This window comes from Lepisma saccharinum, chromosome 26, assembly GCF_977018435.1.
Source record: "Lepisma saccharinum chromosome 26, izLepSacc3.1, whole genome shotgun sequence".
NCBI lineage: Eukaryota > Metazoa > Arthropoda > Insecta > Zygentoma > Lepismatidae > Lepisma > Lepisma saccharinum.
Window position 1 is genome coordinate 5,466,566 of NC_139254.1, and position 19,398 is coordinate 5,485,963.

Here is a 19,398-nt window from a genome sequence, read left to right on the forward strand (position 1 = left end):
AAAATGGCCAAGATCGAGAATATGTGGGCCCCAGCACACCACTACATGTGCATTTAGCATGGCACGGTGCTAAACGAACGGGGAAATTTACAATACCTTTACCTATGGAACTCACCCAGGATGATGATGAGGGCGCGATAATACATGTTGCCAAATTCCACTGAGTCTATGTTTTCGTTCAAAAGTACGTTTATAGACATTCCAACACATTTATCACTTCTAGGTGATTCACAAAGCACTTCTTCAACATTACTTAATGATGTGGATGTAGACTCAGCATCACTTGAGAGTTCACAATAACGTCGGCACACTACGACGAAGGAAGGAATTTTCACAATTCTCGCGAGAGACTGCGCGACTTTTTACAAAAGAATTGCAAAATTGAACTTTTTGGCCGCTTAGATTGTGTTTGGAATGTTGTTTTTCTTCATGCTGCATTGGAATAATAATTCAAATTATTATTATTAGTATTATTATTTTTATTACTGTCGTAGATCTTTGACTGTGATAAATTAGCCATTTTTAATTTTTTCTACAACATTTTCCATAATATTTCAAAAGCTCAAGGGGGGTGTTTAAACCCGGTAACCCGCCCTTGCGTACGCCACTGCCGGATAGGCTTCCGAGCTTTCGAGAGCTAACGTCACTCACATCTTAAGGGATTCACTTCAATCCCTGAAGATGAGAGTGACGTTAACTCTCGAGAGCCTATCCAGAAATCACCTGGCTGATTGCCCGAGAAAACCTCTTCAAATCATTCTTTCTTTTTAAAATGTAACCTGTGTGTATATTTGATGGGTTATTTATTTACATAAATATTGTTTATGCGAACCTTGCCCCCCAAATTTATCTTAAGTTAGCGCCTCTGGCCTGGTCCCCCCAATCGCCGCCACTGTCTCTAAGGATATAATTATAATTATAATTAATAATTAAATTGAAGATAAAATCAGTTTCTTAGATGATAATATTTACTATCGCATAGTAAGAATCACAACCATGACAATAGATTTTATTGTTATTAATTATTTAAATCGGGAATCGTCACGAACGCTATCCATTCTTCGTCAACCACTGACCGCGCCACCCTGAACATCGCATTTTGCGGCAGGTCCGCCAGAATTCCATCTGTCAGAGAACAGCTGTGAGGCAACGTGGCAACAACGTGTCATTTGAGAGCAGAGGAAAAGGAGGATTTCCCCCAGATTCTGGTCCGCTGCGGTTCACTGGGACAGACGCAAGTGGGGGTGGATTTTAGTTCGCATATTTTCCGGAGGTTTTCTCTTCTTTGCTGAGCAGTACATGGTCTTCTCTGTGCCGATGACCTCACGATCTTTTGCCACTCGCAGATTCTCGAGTCAGCTTCCTGTCAGCTCAAACTAACTACAGACCATATAGTTGCATGGTCCACCCAAACCAGTTTCAGGTTGTGTGCACATTTTTATTGTCAAAGAATTTATGACCTTAACCTGGACCTGTACATGAGAAGAACACCCTGTATATGAATGAGGTTCAATTTCTCTCCCTCATTTATGATGATTGATTGATTGAGTTGGTGTTTTAAATCCACTTTATGCATAGTAAGGCTAATCGAGACTGGACCTATAGTTTAAAGTGGGATCTGAACCACTATATGCCTCCACCGGGTATCGAACCCAGGACCCCTTGATTACAAGGCGACTACTCTACCACTGCGCCATTCATTTTTGATAAGTTAACCTTGCAATCTCAATTTCTCCAGCTAAAGTTCTCTTGTCTCAGGGTTTTCAACCTTCTACACATTTTAAGGGTGTGTAGAAAGGGTTTAAGGTTCTTCCCTCCACGGCAGCTGCGGAGCATTGTTGCCAACTTAGCTCTTTTGGCTTTTTCGTGCACTAATTTGGATGTGAACTGGGGCATCTAGCCCCCTGCCTCACTATGATGCCATTACTGGCTCCTGTCCACACAAGAACTTTCGCCATAAGTATACATTTTGCAAGTGATATTTTATATATCAAATATATCACAATAAAATAATTAACCCCCATAGCAACTCACACTTGTAACAATATTATATTATACTGCATGTTAAATATATTGGGGGGGGGTGTCAGACCAACCACCGCTTTGTTTCAGATTCTTTTCTGTTAATATTTTTATAAAAAGTGAAAATAAATTACATTGTTCCCTAGGGTAAGTAAACCTAGAGTGCTACAGCCCAAGATTGGGCCAAGGCTTACCTACCCACTGCTGGCCTCCCTCCCACGTGGGCCACCAAGGGGGCGTGGAGATCTGCAGCCAGACTAGGTGGACGGGTGGTCGGCCCAACCGACCCCCAGCCATTGTAGGACTTAGCGACCGGATTACGCTCGCTCACTCACTCAGAGCTCCCCAATTTACTCACGATGGGGTTGCCACCAGCTCTATACACAGGCTGAAAATTCCCGGAGTTTCCAATATTTCTCTATTACTTTTATTTAAAAAAATCCTAAGGGTAACATAAATAGGGCCACAATTTACATGGTGGGGCTTATCAGTCCCCTTTCCCCTCAAATTGTGTGTTCCAAAATGACAAATGTATGAAATAGTGGTTGATAAAGATGATATTTTTTGTTACTATAATAATTACTACATAACTTTAACTTCATAAAAAAAATTGATGCAATATTAATATTTTTTTAGGTTTATTTTTTATTAATGAGGGTATTTTTTGTAACTTTTGTAATTAATGTATTTATAATATGCATTATAAACAATAAATTGCATTATTTTACTTCGCTTTTTGTGGCACTTTTGGCTAATTTGCGAAGATGTCGATGGGTGATGATTGGCATGATGAATAGACACTCGCAAACATCCATGTCCAGTCCGAGATTCAAACCCGGGACCCCTGGCATTGTAGTACGATGTGTTAACCACTCAGCCACGGGGACCGGCTATAAACAATAAAGGAAGAAGTGATTCAATAATAAATTTTAGTGATAAAACAAGTGTGGGCCAGTGAGCCCCTCAGGTAAGTGAATTTCTTGTATGGCATAGGTAAAACTGTTAAAATCGTGGATACAAGGAAAGAAAAAAAGGAAGAAAAAGGTGCTTTCTATTCAGGACAAGATTAAATGAGAAAAAATGTCCAAGTAAGTTATTGTGAAAATTTGCATAAATGTTGCATGAGAAATGCGAAAAATAATTTGCACTTTTTCAGGCAGCCCACATTGCGGGTGCGGGCCCTGCAATGGCAACACATTTGTCCATTTTGTGATTTATTCTCGTTATATACTCTTAAAAAGCCGTTAATTTCACTACACACACCAAAAAACAGGTAAAATATTATTATGGGATTTATTATTACTCAAATGTTTTAACATATTGAAAGATTTACTTAGGGTTATCACACTAAATAGCCACATGAGTGCCAATTATAAATAATCAATCAGTGGCGGCGATTATTGGGGAGCCCCCACCCCACTTTTTGCCCCACACTATGGGCTGATACAGCTAAGCCTTGTTTACCGAGAGAAATTATGCTTCCCCCCCCCGTTTTCAACCATATCGCCGCCACTGTAATCAATACTTATTAAACGTAAAAACTTTTACGAATGTTTAACAAAGTGTTTCTGCTGCATTGATCAGATTATTTCCTGAAAGGAAGGGGTAACAAAGACGTTAACGTACTATTTAAAAAGAAAAGGACTGTTTCGTTTCTTCTTGAATTTAAAAGTCAAGAATTACCGGAAGACACCTAACTTACTTTAAAGTATAAAAATTTTCCAGGACGGATCTCAAGTCTCTTCCGGCCAGCTGCTTGAGAAGTTCAAATTTCTTAGTCTACGATCTTCCTCAAGAAATATATTCTTTCCCACCAAAAGAATCGAGGTTTATATCTAACGGATCTTCCAGGACCAGCAAGACGGTTAGGCTTAATGGTTGGAGGGGGGCGGGGAAGGGGGGCTCTTCTTTTTAAAGAGAACTTTCACATACCTCCTCAAGACGTTGTGAGAAGCACTTACGTAACCCCAATTCCTGCCTGACTGGATTCATTAGTAATAGCCAGTTTTAAAAAGCGCTGTATGGGTCGGGGTGGTGCGAAAAAGAGCCACCCCTCACTTTCTTCTCAACCGTCTACCTTGTTTGACCAGGTGTCCCCCAACCGGCGCGTGCTAAATCGTCCCCCTCTCTCCCTCCCTGGAAGAGGGGGTGATGAAAGTAAAAAAAACTGTGGCACGTGGTTTCTCCCACTTTTCCCAGGCCGGACTGACAGTTAACCGTCAATTCTGGTTTTAAATCCTGTAGCAGGTTGCAGGTAAGGATATTACGAACGAAGGTTGCCAGGTGCTGACGAATGTTCGGAAAGGAAGTTACGGAAATGACTGACCCGATCACGACACGATTTCCTCTTGCAGTAACACAAACACGCAAGTACTTCCTCTTAATACAGGTGCGTTGACAAAAAATCATCTACATTCCGCTTCGAGGCCTATAAACGTTCATAGACTGTAAACCTGTTCCTTCAACTCACGTAAATTCAAACAAAGTAACTATTTTGGGTTATGTTCTTTGCTAGTTAAAGTCAATTTTATTCACAATTTAGCACATACCGGAGATCGGATTTTTTAAAAAAAAACAGGGATGAAAATGCGAATTACCTTTTTAGTGTTCTCTCGTAGCTAATAAAATTATTTAAAGTTCAAAGAACCAGAAATGATGTGAGTGGGAAAATTAGGTGGATACTTAAAACGATATTATACGCGACACTTGCACTGGTGTGTACATTTTACGTCAGAAAAGTAGCTTTTGACTCACGAGCGTCATAAAAACTATACTTATGTAAACACAGCAATATTTGTGAACTGAAAAAAGCTTTCGTTAATGCACCTTTTACAGTGTTGGTTGCAATTTCCTATTGCGACGTGTTGTAGGTATGCTGGGCTCTCCCACCACAAATGTTATTTGCATGCTCGCGCGCTGTAGGCGCTACCTCATTCTGATTTAGTTTATTTTATTCGTATTTCTGTCACTTTTGGCTAATCGTGACGATAAGGATGGGTGATGATATGATGGGGCTCACAGGACTCATAATGACTGGCATGTGCAGAAATGATTTCATTTTGGAACGTGGTATGGAACTTTAAATTAAAATTAGTAGCCACCTCATAACTGCTTTTTCTATGCACAAGTTATAAAAAATCTTCCCAAGTAACTTAATGAAATACCATGATTTCCTGTTCACTTTTAATGCCCACTGACGTAAAGTATGCAAAGTTAGCTGTAAAAATATTTCTTTTCATATACCTGTGTGGTCAATATAAATTAGGTCTATAAGCAAATGCAGTTGCATAAGAGTGTCAGTTGGAAATTTTTCTCAGAGTTTAAATATCGATCAACTGGCAACACTGACCAACGGATCCATAGAATATGATGGGTGACGATGAGAAAGATTACGCGAAACTTGATACCCGCATCTTCTTCTTCCTCCTCCTCCTCTATCCAGCTTGAAAAGAATTTTGTAGCCATCAATACGTCAGTTTTAACACACCAGAAGACTGCCGTTCTTTTTTAAACTATCATATTCGCCAATGCACCAAAAAGCGACGAGTCTCTATGCGCATTTAGACTACACGACGTAAAATAATAGGATAACTTTCTCACTCAACGAGTTCCAGAGATGTTAATATCTAACATGGGTGAACACAACTATCATATTATTTTATATTCTATTTTATATAAAGGGTGTTTATTTAAGAGTGATAGAACTTTCGATAGGGATAGCTGTCATTTGTTTTGTTTTGATGACATGTTGTTTTGTCATGTCATATCAGTGAGCATTGGCAAATGATCATGGAAAGACTGACGCCGCAACAACGTTTACAAATTGTGGAAATATATTTCCAAAATCAAAGTTCTGTTCGCCAAACGTATAGGGCACTTCAGAAATATCGGTGCTGTCAGTGAATTGGCCTCCCAAGATCATGTGACCTAACGCCACTGGAATATTTTCTTTGGGATATCTATAGTCTCTGGTTTATGCTGATAAACCAGCAACAATTGACGCTTTGGAAGCCAACATAACGCGTGTTATTAACGACATACGTCCCCAATTACTTGAAAAAGTGGTTCAAAATTGGACTGATCGAATCCGGTTCATCACAGCTAGTCGTGGTGGACATATGCCGGAAATTATTTTCAAAAAGTAAATGTCAGAAAGTTATCTTTCAAATAAAAACACAATTGGCTTCAAACTTATTTTTTTGTGTGTTTTATTTCAATTCAAAGTTCTATCACTCTAAAAAAAAAAAACCTATAGAATGTTAAGTTGAACAACTTATTTATTATCGAACAAGTGCGCACAGCAGGTTAACCTCTGCAGCTGTGCTCACATAGAAGTCAGTGGCGTAGGAACGGGAGTGCAGAGGTACAGTTCCTCACTAAACACTTTGATCCTAATTGTATCCCCCTCCTCCGCGTTGGCGTAGTGGTAACATCGTCAAAGGATCCCGGGTTCGATACCCGGTGGAGGCACATGCACGGTAGTTCAGATTACAATTTAAACTCTAGGTCCGGTCCCGATTAGCCTCTCTGTACATAAAGTGGACTTAAAACAATAATTCAACATCAACAACATGCATCTCCCTCAAATAACTTGACATACACGTACAAAGAATCTAGTTTTTAGTAGCTAAAAAAAGAAGAAAAAAGTATATTTTGGCTACATTATATTCCTCCTATCTAAAAGAATTCAAGGCACCATAAACCTATTATTGTGGATTTGATTAGCTCACTTCAACTCTCGGGAAAACTTTATGCGGGAGTAAAAACTGTTCATGAAAAAAGAGTAAATGAGGTCCAGGGCCTTCTCTCTCTCTCTCTCTCCCGGAATTGCAAAGTATTGAAAAAAACAAATTTCCAAGAATTTTTAAAAAAAATCAATTTTTTGTGAGCTTTGCTTTTTTTTCTACACTACAAGGTCATGCAAATTTTCCTTTAAAATTAACACACATAATCGAATACACACAAATAAAAAACGTTCCTGCGCCACTGATAAAAGTGCTCTTCTCAGCTTTGCTGTTTGGTTTATACAATTTCTAAACATATGAAACGTCATTCGTATGTTCCTTGGAGTACTGAGGATGTGTTTTCGGTTTTAGCTTGATTTATATTTGACAAATTTTGTGAACATAAAACTCGTAAATTTAGTTCTTAATTTACCAGCAGCCTTCCTCGATGTTTCTGAAACAAAAGGTTATTTGTTACTTACTTCGTGTCATTTCTTTTTACCCTAAATTATATTTTTCGAACAAAATGGAAGAGTAATCATTGATCTTAAACTGTAAAAGGATTTTTTTTACATTCAACAAAATATGGAAATATGAACAAATGAAGAACAAGATTTTCTCGCAGGCAACTAAAAATCCATTGGTATGTATAGTACAGCTAACGGCAAAGATAATAGTAGGAAAACTGTCCACCACCAATGTCGTTCTTTGGCCGTTGTGTATACGGCCGAGATCTCATCATGTAAACACCCCATCCCATTGTTGTAAAATTTAATAAAGAACGCCGCTGTGTATGTGTGTACAATTTCCCTTCACATTTTGTTATAGTAACCACGTATACATAAAGCATCGGTTTTATATGTATGTGTGCGTGTATGTACTTGGCAAATATTACCAAAATTTAATCAAAAAAGTCTGATGAAGGAAAATAAAGGGTAAAGATTGGAATAAAAGCAAAACATCTGTAAAGAAACAAGTCCTCTCCTTTCTTAACCTTGGTGAAACTGTCATGTAATCTGTGACTTTCGTTTTTGTCATAACGTTAAATTTTTTATAAAAACTATGAAGTATTGTGGTTGGAATAACGCAATTGATATAAATTCCTTCTGAAAGAGCCAACTGCGACTTCAATTTAACCGTTGACCAATAATAACGATTGATTTTCAATTTTCAATCATTTTGCATTCGGAAGTAAATATTTAATATGTTACCCAGGGATGTATTCTTTACCGGCAGACCTATTAAGCAATTAACGTCAGTCGAAACACAAAGCTTTGTACGTTTGTAGCATTCGTGTAGCAGAAAATAATTTTTATTCCTCATTCAAATTTCATACTTCTCTCGCTAACGGCTCCGAACAAAGCTTCCTTGCTCTGCGCTGAAGCTTCGCATCGTCTCTCATAGATGGCAGTAGTAGTACGGAAAGATGCAGAACGTAGCATCGCGAGAGCAACTCTAGTCGAAAATCCGTTGGTTGGTATTATAACCGAAAAAAGATTATATATTCACCTTGGCGTGACGTATCACAATGTATATCTATATATATATTATTTTTTACTGTATGGAAATTTGCGTTAATGTAAAAGGTAGTTTTCATTACCATTGAAACTGCACTTAATAAACATAAATAATAATAATCCCGGGTGGTGGCTCGGAAGCCCTTCCAGGGCATCTTGGCAAAATACAGTAATTTTGCCGTAAAATTTGAGAGCCACTAAGTTTGAAGAATCCCCTTATGCAAGGCGACAATAAGGTACCGTATTTCACCCTGTTTATTTTATAACCTTTCATTGCATAAGCGGCGTATTGGCACGGCTGATAACGAAACTAATTACAAGGGCGCAGAATCTTCGGAGACAGAAGATTAAATTTTGTACTTCGTAACACTAAAACGTTTTTCTCAAGAGCAATATTTCGACTATAATGTAGAAATCAATAACTAATGTGAACTTTTTTTAGATCGGAATAATGTTCGCTAAACTAAGTAAGTAATACCGGTACTTAAAATGTTTTATATAATGATCGCACATTATTTTTTTGCCCCAAAAAAGGCATAAAATCTACGACGATTATGCTGTTAACTACGGTAAATGTCGAGCTGATAAGAAGTGTCCCAGAGGAAGACAAAGAATAGCTTTCTGATTTATATTTGTGAATGTCGGTTCCAACAAAGATTAGTTTCCTTCTTAGACGTTTCTGTTTATTTCTTAAAATATTGTATATTTTTTTGTCTAGTCGTTGGAATGGTGTTTGTTTACTTCCATTATCGTAACCTATCAACTATTCACGCTACTCTTCTCGCTTCTCAAAACAGCATGATGGGCAATGATTATTTAAGTGCTGTCGCTATACTGAAATTGAATTACGAATAATAAAGTAGCATAAGAACTGATTCGCTATGACTTCTGCACTTCCGAAAAATGAGTACACGACAACAGAACTAGGAAGTTTGCAGAAAACTTTAATAAAAGCTTCCTTCGCGGAAACATGGGGAGAAGCTAACAAAAACCGGCTCGCGCGCGGATATGGGAAGGGGGACTGTGAAAAGGTATCCCCCCTTTCTTGAAAGACTGATTTTAAACACAAAAGCCTCCAAAAGATCCAACCGTTTCGAGACTTGAAAGGCCTTTTGAAATTCAGGACGGGTCGGGTACCCTATTCTACACCCTCGAATTTTGAAATATTTTTTTTTCCATTATGAACATTATTTGATCCTATTTGTGAATATAAAAAAAATGGAGCGCGGAAAGAAGTATTTACGACTGTACAGCCGTTTAAAGTTGAAATTTTGTCGTTTGAAATGGTTCGCAATTATTTCCAATTTCTAGATCGTGATACTTACACGACACCAAATTTTAACTATCGATCTCAACCTAACTGAACTAACCTATCCACGCGCCAATGGTTCGTGGGGCTAGCGTGAATGGTTCGTGGGGCTAGCGCCAATGGTTCGTGCGGCTAGCGCCAATGGTTCGTGGGGCTAGCGTCAATGGTTCGTGGGTCTAGCGCCAATGGTTCGTAAGGCTAGCGCCAATGGTTCGTGGGGCTAGCGTCAATGGTTCGTGGGGCTAGCGCCAATGGTTCGTGGGGCTAGCGTCAATGGTTCGTGGGGCTAGCGCCAATGGTTCGTGGGCCTAGCGCCAATGGTTCGTGGGCCTAGCGCCAATGGTTCGTGGGGCTAGCGCCAATGGTTCGTGGGGCTAGCGTCAATGGTTCGTGGGGCTAGCGTCAATGGTTCGTGGGGCTAGCGCCAATGGTTCGTGGGGCTAGCGCCAATGTTTCGTGGGGCAGCAGACCATCTCCCTGTAAGTCAAGTACAATGTCCCGTATGTCTCGTCGAACAAAGTCCTCTATGTCCTTCATCCGTTGAACGTGTGTCAATCTCATATTTAGTTCTCTTGTCTTAATTCAATGTCACACAAATCAATTCCAATGTCTAAAGTCGCACAAAACAATTGCAATGTCTCAAATATCCAATCCGCCAATAAATTACATAAATAATATATTGAAATCGCAAATTATCCAATTGCACAAGTCATTCATAACAAGAAAAAATTGCAAATTATCCCATTGCACAAGTCAAAGATAAGAAGAAAAAGAAAATGTTCAGACGTGCGCCTGTGACATGAATCCAAGATGCGCCATGACCAAATTCCTGCAAAACCGTTTCGACGTTACATAAGGAATCTAAATATTGAAAAACGTAAGTTTCCTAGCACGTAGATCTAAAAAATTACTTTCCGCGCTATTTAGAAACATCGTTTCTTATGAAGAACTAATTTTCGTAACGAGAATATTTGAAATGTGCGAAAATTCTAGGGTGTAGAAAAGGGTACCCGAGCCTTCAGGACATAAGGGCAACAGATTAATCAACGTACGAGACAGAATTAAGTATGTTTATCTAGGCTGGAAGTCTGTACCCCCACATATACAGAAAAATATATTCGCCCCTTTTCCAAAAAGATCGAAAATCTTATCGTGATTTTGAATATTTAAAATTATCCTACTTAGCAGTGGAAAAACAGAGGGACGCACAAAAATCATTGAACACCTTAACTTTGGTTGAGAGTAAATAGAGGCCCGTATGCAAGAATATGTATCCTTTCCACACACTTCCAATTTAAAGACCAAAATCAACTGCCGCTCACATTCCAAAATGGCCGGCGCATGTTCGTCAACTGGTACATTACCGCAATAATTTGCAAGGTCAATGAGAATAAAATACTAAAACTGCATCGGCCGGGAATCGAACCCGGGCCGCGCGCGTGGCAGGCGAGCATTCTACCACTGAACCACCGATGCCACTAAAATACGTACGAAAAACAACAGTTTTCAGAATTTCTTGGCTGCAGGTTTCCCATGCTGTATTCGAATAACGTGATCAAAACACAGATCACGAATGATTTTAGACGGTGACTCTGCTTTCGTATCAAGGATTTCCAAGATCGAACTGTCAAAATCAGAGAACCTGTCGTTGTAGGTCATGAAGTATTAACTATTTTTACGCCGAAACGTTTGATGTAAGAGGACGCAAGAGTCAATCAGTCAATTAGCTTACATTCGTAAGGCACTGCCTGATTTGTTCTCTCATATCCCAGTGAGGTTTTTGGTAGGATGCGGGAACACTTATACCTCACGAATCAATTGTTAAAACTCACTTCTGTGTTCGACTATACAAAATCACATACCTACTAAATCTCTATTACACAAAGATTCATCATCAAATTGGCTAATTACAAATGAATATATTTCCTATAAAGCAGTATAATTTCGTAAAATCATATTAAATTTGATTTTTTAAGGAGACTATAGAAAAATTCCCAGGACTTATCTCTCCATTTTCTATTTACATTTATCTGCAGCTATATCAATACGTACACTGATAGTGTTCTTGAAACATATGTTGCTAAAAACTTCCTCCCATTCAGAGCTAATTAAGGTGCCATCTACAAGTCACGAAAGCGAAGGAAATACGCTAAACATAATTGCACAATTAAGTCACTACGAATTGCAAAATAGCTCAAACTGTGCTTTCCATAGAATCACTAATCTTGGTTTGGACTGGAAAAATAACGCATTACGAACAATCACTCCGATATACTAAATCTTGTACAATTACATCCATTTAGAGTATCTAATACCTAGTAGAGTGCATTTGTTGCTTAGGTAATTGACATACTGTACAACGAAACTATAGTGCATGAATGAGGTACGTGAAGTTTTCGCATTGGCGATACACCGAAACACGTTGAATTTCCACAGTGTAGTTATAAGGAGTGGTTTTCACAGAGCGGTACAACGCCAGGTGTTCCGGGTTCGAACCCTGGCTTGCCTGGGCATGACTGTTCTTTGTGATTGTCCCTACATCGTATCATGTTCATCTTTGCGATTAGTCAAAAGTGGAAGAAAAGTTAAGTAAAATAAGCCAATTCAATCAATGAATACATGTGGTTATGTGTGGTTAATATACTAAGTTCATTTTTAGTGCACACAGAGTCGTGAAATAAGCGAATTTGGTCATTCACTTGATTTCTAGTGTTTCTGCCCAATTTCATCACTTTTTACGCGTATGCAGCGAAAAATGTCGCGAAAATCTGATAAGTTTCTCTTTAGAGACCGCGAGAGTCGCCCAAACTACGGCCCGCTAATGTATTTTATGCGGCGGCCTTACGAATCATAAAACCTATAATTTTATTTTGAGGTTGCCGAGGCAGTTCTTTGGCCGGCCATACCAATCAATAACACTTTGCCACTTTAGAATTCAGTACAGCAGTGTAATTTGGCAAAATTTAGGGTTGGGCCTCAAGATTTAGAAATATCATATGAACCTTCAAAATCCAAAACTTGATTAAAAACGCAAGTGATACAGCGAATAAATGTTGAAATTCTTAAAACATGAGCAACTCCACATATTTCCCTTTTGTCAGTGCCCAAATAAACTACTTTTGAAATCCGGTGGTCACGTCTTCAAATCGATAAATCAGTTGTTTTTTTTTCCTTTTCCGTTGACTCATCTTTCTTTCCACTTGTCGCAAAACGAAGGATTCCTTATCGGACGTTTCATGAATCACGAACCGAAACCCAATGAATGTCTACACCCTTCATCATATACACATATAATGGTAGATAAAAGCTTTGTACTATATAAAAAAAAAGTTCTCCCCGGCGGGGAATCGAACCCCGGTCTCCCGCGTGACAGGCGGGGATACTAACCACTATACTACCGAGGAACAAGTGCTAACCGAGCGATTTTTTTGCTTTTAGGGGTTTTAGTCCACTTCATGCACGAAAAGGATAATCGACACTGGACTTATAAGTAGGTTCCGAACCACTATGAACCTCCACGAGGTATTCAACCTGGAATCCCTTCATTACAAAGCGACGACCCTATTATTGCATCACCAGTGTGCATGGACGTCCGCGGGATTTTTTCCAGGAGGGGCAAGGAAGGTATTTTTTCCAGGGGAGCAAACAAGGCACATTTTCCCCAAAAATAGTGTTGTTCCTTAAAAAAAACATTGCTTAATTTTGAATTTATGGCGTTCATGCAATAATTAACACACATTATTGTGGCTAGAATGCAATTGTGCGTGTGAGATACAAAATTCTTGGTTGACTTACAGCGCCCCCCCCCCTTTCCGGACGCCCATGCCAGGGAGGCTCGATTACACTGAATTTGTTTGAATTGTTGTTTCAAGTTCACTTTATGCACAGAGGCTAATCGGGCAGGACCATGAATGCCCGGAAGCGGGGGCAAAGAGGGGCCACCCCTTGCCCCCTGGGAAATGAATGTCCACCTAAATGGTATATACGTGTTTCACACACAACTTCAGTCACAGTAACTTACGTGAATTATTATAAGGGCGTTGAAGGAACATTATAATTTCAGACAAACAGTATTTTTTGAGTGGGGCATCACTATCATGGGGAAAAATATGCCTTTGTTCCCTCCTGGAAAAGAAATACCATTCCTACCCCTCCCTGCAAAAAATCCTGCGGACGGCCATGATCAGGAATGACCTTACAGTTTAAAGTGAGAATCGAACCACTGTGAAATGTGTCTCCACCAGGTATCGAACCCAGAACCCCCTTGATCCCAAGGCGACAACATTATCACTACATCACTGGTGAGGCCCGATTACGTCAATGAAAGGAATATTTGTAGTCACAGAGTCTTGAGAGGTTTAACAATCCCATCGTTCCAACCCAGAAATGTCGGTGACTGTACATGTTATTCTACTCCAGAACAACAGCCCAGAATTTAGTGGAAAGGCTACAATTCCAGGTCTCCATTGGAGAAAAAACAATTGGAAATAAAAAAAATAAAAGTTGAAATATAGCAAACAAGCTGTAGCAAATATTAAAAGCAATAGGAGGCATAACTTGGGTTTAACAGTTATAACTAGATGCAGATTCTTTGCCTTTTTAATTCCTTCCTTCCTAGTAAAATATAGGCTTTCAACGTTTTAAATTCATTTCATGCTGTTCTGAGGCCATAAATTCGAACCCATACATTTTAATGCATATAAATCCAACCTCTGTTTATAATTAATATTATGCAAAACCACTGGGCTTCCCTAATGGCATAGTGGTAACATCATAGTCTTGTAAACAAGCAGTACCAGGTTTGATACCTGGTGGAGACATATGGTGCTTCAGCTCTAACTTTAAACTGTAGGTCTAGTCCTGATTAACTAATCTGTGCATAACAAAATCAGCTGTTTGCACCACATACATAAATCTGGACTCAACGTACTATGATTTCATCAATAGTCTACTGTCATATTTCAAATATTTGTTTTAGGTAATACCACATGAATTCTGAAGACTGCACACATACTGAGTGAAGAAACTTTCGAGAGATTTTTGTCACTAAAAATATCAAATTCGTGTGGTAAGTCAATTACCACTCGAACATCATTAAAACACAACTATTTTGTTATATCCACATCCCATCACCTATTATAAAAGAACAGCACTGCAATTTAAATATTGCTAATTTTTCATGCATCATTATTATTTCATTGGTATTTCAAGTTCTTGGACTTGGACACACTCATGCACCTGTACTATAGGGCAAAAATCACTGTGGATGCATGCACACTTCCAATGAAACATTTCTGCACCTTTCAAACACAAACTTCCATAATAACTGTGACATATCTATCAGCACACTCAACACACATTAAAAAATAATATATCTGTACTCACCACATGAAGTTGTAGATTTCAGAAACGGGAAGGCTGCCTGTCTTGCTGTTCTTCAATGCCATAGCTATAAGACACGAATATGAGTAGGCAGGTTTCGGAAACGCTTTGTGATCAAAGTCATTATCAGTGCTCGACGACACATGTTTCTGCTTCTTCTGACTTTGGACTCTCGTTGACTGAGTTTGGGAATTTTGTACATGGTTCGCTTGAGTGGTCTGAGACTGTTGCTGCTGCCTTTGATGCCTCTGTTGGATTGTTACAGGCACAGTTTTGAGAAGAGGGATACCATTGTTGGCAATCCTCAAAGTCTGTTGCTGAGGTCCTATAGCTCTAACAAGACTCACTGTCGTTCCAGATGAGTTGAAGGGATTACCTGTAGCACTACTAACAACTAGTGGAGATTGGGTAGTACACACAATGTTCACAGTACTAGTACCTATTACACTAGATGCTGTTGTCGTAGACAACTGTGGTGCCACTAGCGTAACGGGCATCACGGAACTAGGATTCACCATCAACCCTGCTTCCAAGTCCAAATTGAAGTTACTTGAGCCTGAGCTACCAGTAAACCACGTGTCCATATCACCAGGGCTTGGTGAGGCTGCGAAAGGATCGTCCATAGGACTCATGCTGTCTAGCTTGTCCAACGAGTCCCCCAAGTCCAAAGGTGGGAGGTCACTAAAACTGAGATCCGTGCCTGAGAACACACTGTCGATGTCTGCCTTGATGTCGCAGTCCAGCATTTCCTGCAAGGAAAGGCTGTCGTGCGAGGACAGATAGAGATCCATGGTGTTGGTGGATCCTTACTTGAACTTGAAGCCAGGGCGGCCAACCTGAAAGATACAGAAAAAAAATATTAGTTATGACTGGCTGAAAAAATTGTGGAATGTATGGCAAAATAAGACAAAAAATGCTCATTACCAGGGCTCGAAAAATCCCGGTCGCCATGGCGACTAAAAATTTCAGCTTGGCGACTGTGATCTCTTGCTGTAATATTGCCATTTTTTAAGTTTCAATGTATGAAACTTTGAAGATTCTAAGTTCAAATTGAAGTACAGCATAAGCTAACAAGTGTTTTTTTTTTTATCAACGTCGTGAATATTCCATAGAATCAGTAAAAATTTCTTACTCTTCGTCCCCAATCCCCCACTTCCCGCTTTCTCACATGATTTAGCGATGTTTTGAATACGGTGATGCTCAGCTTCTTATAGATTGATTGATTGATTTGCTTTATTTTACTTCGCTTTTCGTGACACTTTTGGCTAATTTGCAAAGATGGTAATGAATGATGATATGATGAAGTTGATGAACAAACACTCAGAAACATCCAAGCCCAGTCCAGGATTCGAAACCTGGACCTCTAGCGTCATAGCGCGATGTGCTAACCACTCTGCCACGGGGGCTGTCTCAGCTTCTTATAGTATCCACAATTGCTAGTAAGTGGTTTCCTGGCACCTGATGTTCAGAGCTGGCGCCTAGCTCTGAAGAAGATTTTTCGAGCACTGCTCATTACATTAAGATTAACATACATTTGAGATACGCAGATGTACTATTATTAAATTTCAGCAAAAAATGCATCTCTACACTGTGAGAAACCAGGCAGCATTGATGGCAACAGTGATTCAAAGGTAACAGATCTCATTGTGGCAACATTGTCAGACACAAATCCACACATGCAAAACAGCATCAGTGAAAAATTGGATGAAGCCAGGCCAGGGACACAGGTTCAAGTCCTGCTCAAGCTTGCATTTTTCACATTCTACACAATATACATATATTTCCATACATTAAGAACTTAACCAAACATGGTGGCACATCAATGACTTACTTTCATGGGAGGGTATATGGTATTCTTTATTAGCTGTTGCCAATAAAATTACTTGGTGGGTTATTGTTCACTGTGGAGGTGAAAGGGTAATTACTCGACATGGTATTGGTGGTTCTGGACAATTACTGATGGGAATCACCACTGTATCTTACTTCTTCTTTGGTAGTTTATTAAATGTTTTAGGTATCTTGGAGCGAGAAGTTAAGGAAACTGAGATTTTAGGCATCTAAAAAGGTGGGTGGAAATCGCATATGTTCCTTCAATAACTGATGTCTAGAGCCTGCAGTTCTAGACACTAAAAACTGCTCAGATAGGAAGACAAAAAAAGCCACTAAAATGGTCACAATAATTAATTAATAATTAATGTAAATGCAGAAATTAGCCATTCATTTTCAATATTGTCAATTATGAGAGTATACAAAATTGATTTCTCTCATTCAAAATGTAATACTTCTATAACATTAAGGATTGATATTTCATAATGCAAGCAAAGGATTATATAATTTTGATTTAACGAAATAGAAATAGTATAATAAATTCTTCATTATAAAGAATTTTTTTTGCTCCAGCTTTATGTTAAACCTAATCTAACAAGGGAAAGTAAACTGCCCTCGACTCACCCCCTTCCCGTTTTGGCACCCAATCGCTGCTACTGGTTGGGTAGCATATTTGAAGAGATATGGGCTAGAAGACTTTTGCCGAAATGTACAGTCAATGGCAAAGATAATGGTATGCAAATTATCCACCATTGCTTTTTTTTCTACACCCTGTGATGTGTTAAGGAATGAAAATATATTGGTGCGAGACAGGTAGTGAGTGCCCTCTGCTTATTGACGTCTTTATTTCAATTCATTATCATCATATTGCTCAATACAGACCATTTGAAAATGGTGGTTGGACAATTCGGCTACTGTTTCTTTTGCCGTTGGGTGTACTCCAACCTGGAAGTTTAATTTGAAGCGCATATGATGTGCCGACGTCTGGTGGGGTACAATCCCCCCTTTTACCCGTTTGTCAAGTCAGCGCCAGGAAACAAGGAAAATTAGCAGTCTTGTCGTCTTTTTTTCTTTGCGGGTGTATTAATTGTCGTTCCTGCCAAAAACGTGTTATCTCCGTCCAGTTCCGTTCTCACTGATACATGGGCAATGAAAAATAACAAATGATGCATTTGAACGGAAAGTGTCGTTTTGAAGAATGTCAGTTTGTTCCCAGCTGAAAGTAATTAATTAAATGCAAAGTTCTTCTAAATGTAAAATGTTTGCGGCAAATAAAAAGCGCAGCAAAAACGAGTGATACTAATGGTGAATGCAATGCAGGGAAATATGGGTCGTCTGCAACTGCAGATTCACCACTGCATTCGAAACTCTGCAGTGCCAACAGTGGCGCTAGTATCGCTTCGACGTGGAAGCGTGTAGCACTTAATTTTCAGTTTTTTTTTTTTCTCTCCAGAAACCTTGGGGCTCGTATACCACAATGTCCCATACAAGCAAACCGAATGTGACGGGAACTGTCTCGGGTTAACGAAGTAATGTTTCGGTGGTATCAGAAGCAACTAGAGAAACGATAATGCGTCATAACGCGAACACAGCTCCGCTGGTAAGTCGCAGGTACTGCTGAATAGCTTTGTCGACGAATTCTCTATCTCTTTTCCTGCCTTAAATATTGAGTTTTGGCAGCGAGCCATTACAATAAAATATGTTTTGCAAGCAACATAAATCCAAATTTTGGGGCCCAAGGGACTAACCCCTCCCCAAAATTATTAGGCGTGTGCAGGACAGCAGTCTTTTGGTCGGGGCGCATTTTCTCTTAATCCAGATGTTCGGAACGGGAAATGTCAAATGTAATTTTCCCTTAAGCGATTTTTTTTCCCGCAATACAAACTGACAATTTCCGAGAAGTCTCTGACACAATGCAGACAGAGAACATCAAGAATTAACCACTTTTAAAAATGGCCATTTGGAATTTCCCAGAGTGCTCGGAATTCTGAAAAGTCGGGAAATCATTTCCCGAAGTCGGGAAATCATTTCCCGAAGTCGGGATCTGGACGGGATTTTTTTTTTCTGTACAAACCTTTCGGGAACCTGCACACACCTAAAAATTACCAGAGAGATGTCAATATTAATCAGTGGTGGTCACATTTAAATCGATAATTTGAAGTTGGCGTTACTGATGAAGGTTGCTACTAAAATAAATGTGATGTACAGTAGGAAGGAGAGATTCGAGAACTGGCACATAACACCATACTATCAGCTTACAACCTCTGAAAAAGTATACGTAAAAATATAGTCCTTACAAATACGTAGGATGAAGATAAGAACCAACGAAAATAGTCATGGACAATTTGCTGAGCAATACTTATGGATCAAACGGAACATGGGATGGGCAAGTATTACAGCATACGTAAAAATGTTCTTTCCAAACACGTAGGGTGTAAGAAAAAATTGATGAAAACAGCTATGGGCAATTTGTGGAGATAAACTTCTGCATCCCACTGTACCAGGTGATTACAATCGAAGTTCCTCTACTCAGAGCCCTCTGGACATGGACGTCCGCAGGATTTTTTCCAGGGAGGGGCAAGGAAGGTATTTTTTTCCAGGGGGGCAAACAAGTCAC

General features: G+C 39.3%; 1 protein-coding gene and 2 non-coding genes across 5 annotated transcripts in view; all 3 read right to left on the bottom strand.

Annotated features, from left to right (window-relative positions):
- jumu (Forkhead box protein N4 jumeau) overlaps window positions 1–19,398 on the bottom strand; it is a 54,940-nt gene that overhangs the window by 17,156 nt on the left and 18,386 nt on the right. For all 3 annotated transcript variants that reach the window (XM_083112320.1, XM_083112319.1, XM_083112321.1), the window contains exon 2: window positions 14,958–15,790. In XM_083112320.1, coding sequence (XP_082968446.1) covers window positions 14,958–15,745 — 788 coding nt within the window. In that variant the 5' untranslated portion in view covers window positions 15,746–15,790. The remainder of the gene's footprint in view (window positions 1–14,957; window positions 15,791–19,398) is intronic.
- TRNAG-GCC (transfer RNA glycine (anticodon GCC)) lies at window positions 10,978–11,048 on the bottom strand. The gene has a single exon. It is a non-coding gene; the product is annotated as a tRNA-Gly (tRNA).
- Window positions 12,905–12,976, bottom strand: TRNAD-GUC (transfer RNA aspartic acid (anticodon GUC)). Its single transcript has one exon. It is a non-coding gene; the product is annotated as a tRNA-Asp (tRNA).